The 12180-nt window shown below is 45.2% G+C and overlaps 1 protein-coding gene across 1 annotated transcript; it reads left to right on the top strand.

The window, feature by feature from the left end:
* The first annotated feature begins 443 nt into the window (after positions 1 to 443).
* Positions 444 to 2585, top strand: LOC123163148 (disease resistance protein Pik-2-like). Its single transcript, XM_044580908.1, has one exon. The coding sequence runs from the start codon at positions 444 to 446 to the stop codon at positions 2487 to 2489; it is 2046 nt and encodes a 681-aa protein (XP_044436843.1). The 3' UTR covers positions 2490 to 2585.
* The last annotated feature ends 9595 nt before the right edge of the window (positions 2586 to 12180 follow it).

Here is a 12180-nt window from a genome sequence, read left to right as displayed (position 1 = left end):
GTCCAAGTTTGTTTCAGATGGCACAACTATGATGATTGTATGAATGTGCATGCCTTCGATTAGATTACATTAACCTTTTTGTTAGATAAAACCTTGATATTTTATTTCCCTCCCGTTGTTGTATCAATCCTTTTGTGGGACTAAACCTTGATATTATCCTTTTCGCTCCCATCGTTTCATTTGTATAGAAATTGTGCATTATATTTCAGTTTATTTAATTTAGATTCGAGAATTTGTAAGTTTCTATTACCAAAGTATATTAACAGGTTTCATTATATATTGAATTTATATAATAATTTTATAGATATGGGGATCACTAGCATGTGTTGATGCACAGGTTGATTAATACTATTCTTTAATTAAAGTGATGTACAATTGTACTGTAGGGAGTGACTAATAACTGTTATTTTGTTGCACATAAGTACAACTATGCTAACTCTAGAATGTCCAATGAAACCAGGTACCTCATAGTCATCGATGATGTATGGACAATAGCAGCATGGGATGCAATCAGGTCTACGTTGCCAGATGGCAAGCCTGGCAGCAGAATCATTGTGACCACTCGGATAAAGACTGTGGCCAAAGAATGCAGTGATGTTAGTGCTACCGAACACTACATCCATCATATGAAGCCACTTACAGATGAAGACTCCAATGAGTTGTTTCGTAGTAGAGCATTTGGCTCCTCAATGGATAAGGCCTCCCATACCAAGGAGATGGAAAATATAAGTCACAATGAAGAGCTAGAAGATATAATGAAGAGAATTCTAAAGAAGTGTGCTGGGTTGCCATTGGCCATTGTTAGCATCGCCAGCCTCTTGGCGAGCTACAAATATCCGGAGAGGAAAGATATGTGGGAAACTGTATGGAAATCAATTGGTTCACAAATGGAGAGCAACCCTACCCTTGAAGGGATGAGGCAGATACTCACACTCAGCTACAACCACCTACCTTATCACCTCAAGGGTTGCATGATGTATCTTAGTATTTTTCCAGAGGATTTTGAGATCCCTAGGGATCGGCTCTTATACAAATGGATTGCAGAAGGATTGGTCGAGGAGAAGCGGGGTTTGACTTTGTTGGAGATTGCAGAAGGTTATTTCGATGACCTGTCGAGTAGGAGCATGATTGATTCAGTCTTGTCCCTCGGCTACAATGGAAAGTGGACATCATGTCGGGTGCATGACATGCTGCTTGAGGTCATGGTATCCAAATCCTTGGAGGCAAACTTTATTAGCCTATCGGGTGGTCAATATGAAGGGATGTCATACGACAGGATTCGTCGCCTCTCGGTACATGCAGGAGCCAACAATGACTCAACATCCATGAACGGGGGGGCATCAGGAAGGCGTGGTAAGAGAAATAGCATGGAGAGGTTAGAAGTGCAGCAGGTTCGTTCACTAAGCATTTTTGATTTCCAAGAGAAGAAGCTACTTGATCGGCTAGGCCAGTTCACCCTACTGAGGGTACTTGATCTGGAGGACTGCAAGGGCCTGGAAAACAAACATGTGAAGGATATCTGCGGGATGTACCTCCTAAGGTTCTTGAGTATGAAGGGTACCGATATCAGTCTGCTGCCTGAGAAAGTGGGTGAGCTAGAGCATTTGCAAGTGCTTGACGTGGCCGGCACACTGCTTCTCAAGCTACCAGAAACCATGACAAGGCTAGAGAAACTCGAGTATCTGAGATTCCGCCATAGGGCACAGTGGTACACTATGTGGACTCCTCCTGTTGGGATCCGTAAAATGAAAGCACTGCAGAATATTGATTGTGTAGTTATAAAGGATGTTCGAGTTGCACAAGACCTGGGTGAACTAGGAGACTTGCGTGATGTAACTATCTTTGTTGAAGAATCTAGTGGAAGTACTCAGGCTATTCTTGATGCACTTGTCAAGTCCATCAGCAAGCTGTACTCCCTTCGAAGCCTCGGGATTGGCCGCTTTAACAAGAGGTCGATCAACTTTCTCAATGCCATGCCGTCGCCACCGAAGCTCCTCCAATATCTTTACCTGGATGGTGCCATGGATGAGTTTCCCCACTGGGTCCCATCACTGCACAATCTCGTTGACGTTAACATTATTGGCTCATGGCTTAGAATGGACCAAGTATATGGCGTCCTGTGCAAGCTGCCCATCCTGCAGAGAATCAACATGTTGGATAATGCCTACGTTGACAAAGAGCTGGTTGCACGTACTACCCATAACTTTCCGGCGTTGAGGGACCTCTCAGCTAACTGCCGGCATACCGAAGTGGTCAAATTTGAGCATGGGTCCATGGATATGCTCGAGGAGCTTTATTTGCATTTGGACGATTATGGGAGGAGAATTGTTGGCATCCAGCACTTGAGGAAGCTGAAAAGGGTGACGATCGCTTGCAATAAACACAAAAAATCTGCAGTGGATGATGTACTGGATAACCTAAAGTGGGATAACAAAAGGCGCCTCGAGTCCAATCAGTTGCAGTTCACGGTCGGAGTGCAATACAATTGAGTCATCGCTCTCCTCTTGTTGTTGCGAGTTGGTCTTGCTGAGTTTCTATTAAAGTGGTTAGTGCATGCGTGGAGTTAGTGCCCATCTGGCCGTGTGTGGGTCTCCTGTATATAACACATTGTAGTCATGTTTGTTTGGTGAGCCAGCTGAAAAGAGAAAATATTTGGGCGTTGGTGCGCCCGTGGCGGCGTTCGTCGCCGGCAAGACTCTGTGCTGGTCTCCTCCGGTTCATCTTCTACGTCCGCGAGAGAGAGAGGCCTGTGGCAACAACACGTACTACTATTCTTCAAGTTGTAATGAAGTTGTCGTACAGCCTACCAGGTTTTTTGTCACATAGTTTGCATTAGTGTAAACAGTGGGTTTTCCTGGTATGTACTACGTACCGAACCAGCGTAGTAGTACATGTTTTCCCATGTATTTTGAACATGTTGTTTCTCTTATGAAGTTAGTGCAAAATGCTTTCCTTTTTCAATGTTGTGTTTCAATCTGAAACCACTTCGTGGATGAGGGCTCCATCTTTCTATTGGAATAATCCAAACATATGATAGTTATGATTAGATAAGTTTGATTGGAACATTAACGTTGTCCGGTTAACTTTGCATGACATGTCTGAATAGTAGTACTCACTATTTGAGTCTGTACGTGAAGAAGTTGGAGTTGGAGTGATGTTCAGATTGTGTTTAGGCTTGTGGCCGATCACTAGATTAGGAAGCCAAAGCTGTGTACGTACGAGTACTAGTCCAGATAGGCTTCAAGCTAGAGTCCGTGCGTCTAGGTTGTTTGAATCGGTTGGTTCGTGTCTCACTGGTCTGGCTACGTGCGTGTATACATACATACACATAGGGCTTCAACATATTTTACATGGAGAAAATAAGAAAAAGAAAATAAAGAGATGAATAAAGAGAGAAAAGGAGGGCACGACAATGGCCCTTGGCTAAATTTTTTGTGCGTGTGTGTTCGTCGTATGTGATCGATCCTGTGGATGAGTTCCAACTCTTTCTATGTAGATCAAAACGCAAAGACTTGACAGTAGCAGAGCTTGGGCCACATCTAAAGAGGGGAAATAGGCAGATGATATTACTGTTTTGACACTTTGCCCGAAGTTCATCACGATCTAACCCCTGATTTGAAAATATTTCACAATCTAATTTTTTCCTACCACCGTCGTGCTTGCCGATAGGGTAACACGTCCTTCCGCCGAGATCTCTGACGGTATGACTTACCGTCATGCCTGTTCGACGTGGAAAATAACCTACAACCACAACCCTTAACAGACATGTGTGCAATTATATTAGTGGCATGCATGCATGGGACAAAGGTGAAGACCCTACTGCCGGGCCGAGCGAGAGACTCGGGCTTGGGATTTTGAGGTCGGGCTTTGCAAACCCGGCCCAAACGAAGCCCGGCGTGCCGAATGCCCAGGTGTAGACTGCAGAGGATGGACTGGTCGAGATAGGAAGATGGGCTGAAATCAGCCCAATCATAATCAGCAACGCGAGATAGCGAGATTATGGCCCACCCTGGCCCGTCAAGAACAACTGCCCCAAAGTGTGTGGAGACTGGAGTGGAGCGGGGAACAATGGCGCTCAAATCCGGCGGCGACGCCGCCGCCAAGAGACAGCGGCCGCCGGCAGACGACGGCGAGAACGGCCAGCACGACCACCTCTCGGCGCTGCCGGAGCCGCTGCAGCTGCGCATCCTGACCTTCCTCCCGCTGAGGTCCGCCATCCTCGCCTCGTCTCTCCCGCGCCTGGCGCGGCCTCTGGGCGCGGTGCTGGGAGGACGACGGGAGCCCGTCCGCCTCCCTCCACCACCACCTCCGCCCCTACGCCTCCCCGTCGTCAACCAAGCTCCTCGAGACCCTCGAGCTGCGCCAGTCCCAGGGCCGGCGTGGGTGAAACGACCGCTACTCCCTCGCCGTCGACACCCTCGCGATGCGCGCCCGCGGGCTCGGCCGCTACCTGGCAGCCGCCACCCGCTGCCGCGTCGAGGACCTCCGCGACGAGCTGTGGAGGACGGGTCCGGACACGCCCCTCCTCTTCCCCTTCCCGACGGGGCATCGGGCTCTTCGGCCTCCACAGCAGGGCTTCCCGGTCGTGCGCGGCCCTCGAGGTGCTGTTACTCCACTCCGTTCGCCTCGACGGACGGGAGTTGTTGAGGATGCTGGCGCTGTGCCCCCGCCTCCGCATCCTCGGCCTCCACACCTGCGCGGGCATCCATCGACATCGAGTCGCGCCGGTGGGGCTCAGCAACCTCAGGAGCGTCACCATCATAGACTGGATCTGCCTCACTGTGGTGGACTTCACTGTGGTCCCTAGCCTCCGGTCGTTCCGCTACAGCGGCGGTTTCTTCTCGTCCTTTCCTCTCCCCGCCGACGCATTGTTCGCCGACCTCGACATCCGTTTCGGCGTCCAGAGAAGCCGCAATGTCCTCATCCGCCAAAAGGTCTATCGACTATTAGAAATTATTCTTGTCCATTTTTCTTCAGTGCATGATGATTTTCATGCTCAAATGACTGAATTCTGTTAATGTTTCTGCTCTATCAGGTGTTCAGTGACTGGTTCGAAAGCCGTGTATGCTCGAAACTCGCTACGCTCACCATCTGCAGCAATGTCCTCTTTGTATGTATGAACTTCTCAGCTGAACTTGGGTTTAGTTTGTGATATTTGAAATCATGGACGGTTTGTTCACCTTGAATGCCATCTTAAATAGGTTGTGTCTTCCTTGCTTAATGCAACCTCACATGCCGAATCGACCAAGATGGGGGGGCGACTTATTTCAAACCATGACGGAACTACAGTTGCTTATGTTCGAAATGAAGGCCCCTGAGCTTGCAAACATCTATGTGTTCCTCAAAAAGAGCGGCTGTTCTAATCTAGAGAGGCTATTTGTGCAGGTTTAACACCTACAAATTTTATGGTTTTTGGTTTCTCAGTAGTCAGTTTGTCATTTTGTTACATTGCAATATTTATTGTGTTTTTATTTCATCACAATGCTTGTAAATGATCATGATTTGTGATTACAGCTCCATGTTGCCCCCCGCGAGCCCTTTGTGGATTTGTTTGACTATGTGGGTTAGAGCCGCCACCGGATGTTATGGAAAACCTCGAGATTGTCAAGATTATGAATTTCAGTTGGAACCACTTTGAGCTGCAGCTGGTGTTTTTTTTTTTTTGCTGAGGAAGGCTAGCTCTCTTCATAAACTGGTACTCCCTCCGTTCCACAATGTAGCGCATATAGATTTTTCTAGAAGTCAAACTTTATAAACTTTGACCAAGTTTGTAGAGAAAATCATATACATCTAGAATACCAAATACGTGTGCTTAGATACATCACAACACATACTTTCATATTATATACATTTGGTATTGTAGATATAAATAGTTTTCTCTATAAACTTGGTCAAAGTTTATAAAGTTTGACTTTGTAGAAAATCTATATGCGCTACATTATGGAACGGAGGGAGTACTGATTACTCCCAGTTTGGAGCCGTTGCATGTGCCCGGTATCCAGAAGGCAGACCTTTTGTTTCTTGCAGAAGCTGTGGCGAATGGAAAAGTAAGTCTCAGTGGGTCTGACGATGCGGCAACCCAGTCATTTCATTCAGATGTCTCTGCCGACATTTAGTTGCTAGTCAGAAGTGGAATTATGGCCCTATAGCTTGTAATATTGTAGCACCAAGCTGCCTTTGGGGCGTTGTGACTGCCGTGAGAAAGTAAATTTGTATGCTACAAGGATTAGCATGTCATATTTTGGTAGTGATCATAGCAAGCTAATAATGATGGGAGTGAGGCTGTATTGCTAGAGGTAGTGTGGTGTCGTGCAACTCAGGCCATGTTATTAGGCTTGGTTCAACACTGGGAGTCAAGATCTATACTTCGATTTATCTTTTCATATTTCTCTATGCTATTTTGTATAGTCAACAATTGAGATTCCCTGTTTTTCATTGATCATAGTATGGCTGAGTTTGTTTCGTGAGCAACCTCCTTGCTCTTTCAGATATTGTTTGCTACATATCATGCAACCTTGCTATATATTGCCCACGCTGTAGGTATGGACATTTGTTGCATACTCAGTATTCATTTTGTCTGGAGGGTTTAATATCGTCAAGGAACTACTCCCTCTGTCCCATAATGTAAGAAGTTTTTTAACACTAGTGTAGTGTCAAAAAACGTCTTACATTATGCGATGGAGGGAGTATCTGTTGTGTGTTTTGTTTCAGCTGCACTGCTGAAGGGACAACCTATATACGCTCTAGGTCAAGTTATGGTATTAAACATAATTCTTATCCTCAAACTTCAGTGGTTCTGTGGTTTTGTTGTTCTGAAGTTTCAGTGGTTCTGTTAAACATAATTTGTTGCATATTCATTTTGCCTTGATGTTTGCTCTGTGGTTCTGAAGTTATTAGCTTTGCTTTTAGTTACCATTCTGTACTCAAACTTTATGTTCTCCCTCTCTCTCTATTGCAACTTATTCCCTCAGCTTTCGAAAATTCCATATGGGTCGTACTAGCATATGATCATATTATCTGAGTTGTTGGTCCTTCTTGGGATCTGTGTGTATGCATGTATAAGGTGGCGTATTGATGCATTCTTGAGGTTTATTGTACAGTGCCCCTGACTCTGTGCAGACTGCATTTAGTGATGGATACCACCCTGGTCTTCCAATGTCTAGGCGTTTGCCTTTTTTCATGTTCCGGTTCTGCTCGCACCTGGACAGATTTTGACTCGTGCGTGCAAAGCCAGAACACAGAAATTTAATGCGCCAGGGACTTCACCAGTCCAGCAGTTCTGATCATTCAAATTTTGAATTCATAGGCTACAAGCCGCACTAACCATTCTTGCTGCACACACAACACCAACCTACAAGAACGAGCAGTTAATACCTCATGAGCATTGCAACATCAAAGAGCTACCAGTTTGACATGTCAGTTTCCTTATAGCAGAATTGAGAAAAAAAACACCATCAGCACAAGTTGAAACACAACCACACATCGGTGGTTTCTAACTGAACACTTAATTTGCACTTGACACTTGACACTACCAGCTTTCAGCTCACTACATCTCCCCCTGCTTTCCGCTCGCAAGTATTCTTCATGTGCCCTTCAACATCGCACTTGCTGCATTCGACTTTCTTTCTTGCCTGCCCCAGGATGTGCCCTCTCTCCAGGCAAGTTGTTCTTTTGTGGCCCTGGGTATTGCATGTGATGCAGAACCTACTTCTCTTGCTCATTCCCTCATACGACGCCCTGTCTTAGGCATTTGTTGTCTGCCAGCGGTTCTACCTTTAGAACATGACACTAGAGCATATGCCACATTCGCTTTCGAAATGTGCTCCGTCGTCAATCATTTTCATTAGGAATACAACCATGCTGCATGCTCCCTACTGCCCGCCTGCGTGTGCCTCACCCTGCACTGAATGTGACAAACACTTACAATTTCAGTCGGTTCCTCTTTGTAGCTCTCCCCAGCTTGCTTGTCAAATGGTAGCCTCATGTATCGAGTCACAAATTTATGCATTGGTGACCCCAGTGGTTGTGCACACTCCTCGGTAAATGGTTGTGCACACACTCAGTAGTCCAGAATATCTGGCAATGAATTTGTTTTGCCTGCATCATTGAGTGCCATCATCATTTGAAAAAGGTAAAATGTTTGTCTTCAGTCAGGCTGTAACAAGACGAGTAACATACCGAGCAGCCACTCCCGATTTCTTGCATTGTATTCCTCTTGTCCGGGTTCAGCCAACTCTTTCCATATCTCATACCAAATACATGCTCCCAAGAAAACAGGTTGTAGAAGCCGTATGCCTCCATCAGCAAGTCAAATGTGGTGCCCAATTCTGGCTTGATCACCTTATCTCAATCTCTGTCTGCGAAACCTCTAATGGACAAGTCTAGAGCCCTCATCCTGGCATCCGTTCTTAAGGATTTGTACCAACTTGCACCCTACAAGTGTAAAGAAACCATATTTAAAACCCTCATTTTCACACATCCTTTTGCGATGAAAAACTAACCATTGACTTTTGTCAGCACTAGCAAACCGCAAATGCTGAACTATATGTATCAACACCAAAAGTAAGAACCACTCTCCAATTTAGGAAAACAGGGGAAACTAATTCCAGAAACTAATCCAAACATCCCGGCAACCGTCTTCCTTTTCTCACCCTAAAGGCAAACAAAACCTCTGATTGGTACCGAAAAACATTCTCCAGCTACTATTCCCACAAGCTTGCAATGATGCCAAATTCTTCGATCAGTGTCCGTACCAGCAACCCGCAAATGTGTGAACTATATTTATCAACGTCAATGCATAAATTACTTGTCAGCTCAGGATACAGGACACTAATCTAAAAAACCATTTTTTAGATCCTATAGTTTCACACATGTTTTTGCGGTGACACCCGATCATCGGTCTATATGCACCAGCAAAAGCCACAATGTCTAAAGTTGATTTATCAACACCAAAATCAGGAACTACTTTCCGGTTCTGGAAAACAGGGAAACCAAAACCAAACATCCCGATAACCATTTTCTAATATCTCTAGCTAAAAAAAGGCAGATAATATTCTGTGATATCTACAAGTCCCACAAGCTTGCAATGACACCAATCAACATTGAAGCAGAAAATACCCGCCAGCTCATGAAGGATAGAGGACACCAATCCAAAAAACCTGACCACCAATTCCAATCCCCTCACCCACAACGAATCGCACACTCTACCATTCACAGGAAAAACATCACCTACAAACCCCCCACAGGTTTTGCAATCACATTGAATTCAATGCTCACTTTCCACACCAGCAAACTGCAACATCTGAACTGTATTTACCAACATCAAGAGTAGAAAGGATTTCTGCAGTTCAGGGAACTGGCCGCCAATGCCTGAACTGAAAAGCCTGCAAGCATTTGTACTGTCCTCCAACCTAACGACGCACATAATCTGCGACTGAAAAGGAAAGAATGGCACCCCTGTACTTTCAAGGTTCATATCAAGGCAGCCGAGCGATATGGCTAACAGCTCCCGACCTATTTTATCGACAGGGGGAAGTTGAATCCCAACACTGGTTTTCGAACGCGTACTGAATTTAAGTAAACAACAATAATATGCTTGCGCTGCCGCCGCCGCCACATACCTCTCAATCCGCCCAGGAGGTCATGGATCCGGCTTCACGGCAGACTCTCCTCGGCAAGCCCCCCACCCCTTGGCTACCCACCTCGCTTCTCTCGCTTCCATCTGACCTTGTGGGAAGAACCACAACGGGGAAGATGGGCAACCTTCACGCACAGGTTCGCTTGAAACGCTTGCAAGTTCAGCAGGGAAACACAGGACACTGAAACCACCCACAGATGAATCGCACGAGTATTTTCACAAGGCTCCCGGTTTAATAAAGTAACCTGACGGCACTCGACTTATATAGACGGTGACATGTGGCCGTTAACATCAGGCTACCGTCAGGTTACTTTATTAAACCGGGAGCCTTGTGAAAATACTCGGTTTATACATAAGCCGGGCTTTTTTGGTCCGGCTCTCGGCTTATATGTTATAAGCCGGTCGACTGTAAACCGAGTGCTATAAGCCGGGAGTTTTACTCGGCTTATATATAAACCGAGTTTAAATCAATGTAAGCCGGGTGTATTAGGTACACGGCTTATAAGTTTTTCCCTGTAGTGACAATTTCCAACGCTCGCACCAGTTTCATTCAATGCACCCTGTACCCACCCAATCACTCGGTTCCACGGTCCAGATAGTGTGACTATATGCATGTATGAGCCATATCGCCGCTCTCCTCAACTTTGCTTTTGCTTCTTATTAGTTTTCCCTCTATCAATAGGTTCTCAGTGGGAAAAAAAATTATGGCGTGTCTGAACAGCAATTCAGTCACAATGCTCCATAAATAACCCATTCGTGTCAACTTCTGTGCATGGATGTTGTCTTTTAGGCTGTTTCCTTTTAGCAACTCAAAAACATCTTTATCATGTGCATACTGCAGTTAACTTGTCATGTCTCATACGGCAGTTAACATCGTGTTTTTCTTATTGTCATCCATAACAGGAGAAACATTTTGCAGGAATGTGGTCAGGGAATCACGATTAACAAGAGAAACATTTTGTAGAAAAGTGGCCGGGGGAATCTACACTAGGTTAGGTTAATGCCAGGAATGGGAGCCTGTGTTGTACCGTCACTCGCGACCGCTGTTGTGGCTAACGAGTTCCAGTTCAAGTGGCAGGGTAATCTCTGAACCTCCGGGTGCTCCTTCTCCTCTGTATCTCTTGATGCAACTCGATTGACCACGACCGTCCTTGAATTCGTTCCATCCAGGTTACTTTGCCGTGGACACTCACTGTCACCCCCGTACAAAACCTTGGATTTTGTTTGCTTATAGGGAGGAAAGTAGAAACGTAGTGATGCCTTACAATACAACACACCAATGGCCAAAAGGCCTTTTTGTGGTTGTTGTTACACAGTAGTAGCCTTTTTGTTGTAGTAGTTGCAAACAAGACACTTCATTGAAGGAAAAAAATGATGTCAAGAGAGGCTTGTTTTTAGTACACCTTAACCACAAGGCAGTTTTTGGCAACGACCCACCCATCCTTGTAAGAGAATGACTGGCTCTATTTTTGCTCTCTTTGTGTGTCCCAGCAGCGCAGCGATCGGTGATCTATTTGCCTCCGGTTCCTTGACGATCTATTTGCCTCCCGTTCCTTAGGTTGTTGTGTCTGAGTGTGTTGTTGTGTTTCCAGGGCTTGTTGAGTTGTGCCCTCACCATTAACCCTTTTGCTACCTTATTTGTGTGTGTGTGTGTGTGTGTGTGTGTGTGAATCTCGTCGGATGTTTGGCTTGGGCGATTTGCTTTATAATATAAAGCAGGACGAAAGCCTTTTTCGGTAAATTAATCAGTGTGATATCATAAACGTTTCATTTCGTGGTCTTGATTTGATAAAAAATTCAAGAAACCAAAGTGGTACCTCTCACATGCTAAGTGAGCGCTCTACATGTGTTTGCTTAATTGACGAATTCGCCTGCAATATCCAAGACGACATCACAAGATGAAAGCGTAGTTGTAGCCTTTCTGTTGATAATTGTTTTTTATCACACGTGGACCTTTCCGTTGAGTGCACCACATGTTTCATCCTCTATAACACCGCTCCCTAGGTTAAAGAGCTCACATTCAATTGATGTTTTCAATTAGAATTGGGTGACCGATTTTGACCGGGTCAGCAGTTTTGCTTCAATTCTTTTACATTATACACTATGCTTTCCAATTTTGAAGGGCTCACAATTAATTGACGTATTCAATTTAGAATTGTGTCATCCGATTTTGACCGGGTCAACGGTCTCTCAAGCTCTCCTATTCAATTCTTTTAATTTACTATGTTCCCTAATTTTGAAGCTCTATCAATCAATCGAGGTATTCAATTTTTGATTTGGTTTACGATTTTGACCAGCCGAAAAAAGAAGCATCACCATGTGATATTATAGCACCAATATAGTATATGCAACCACTGACACAAAAAATTCTCTAGATACATGAAAATAGATTGGTTAGCCGTAGCCAGCGGTGAACCGGCAGAGGTGAGTTCGAAGGTTGTCAGTGCTGGGAAGAGGAAGGGGGCAGGACATGCTTACCAGGAAAAGAATCTAGTGGTCCAGTTCAGTGGAGTGGCCAGAGGTGGTGTCATCGCGACGATGAG

Source organism: Triticum aestivum, chromosome 7B, assembly GCF_018294505.1.
Source record: "Triticum aestivum cultivar Chinese Spring chromosome 7B, IWGSC CS RefSeq v2.1, whole genome shotgun sequence".
Classification (NCBI taxonomy): domain Eukaryota; kingdom Viridiplantae; phylum Streptophyta; class Magnoliopsida; order Poales; family Poaceae; genus Triticum; species Triticum aestivum.
This window is presented reverse-complemented; position numbering and strand designations above follow the sequence as displayed.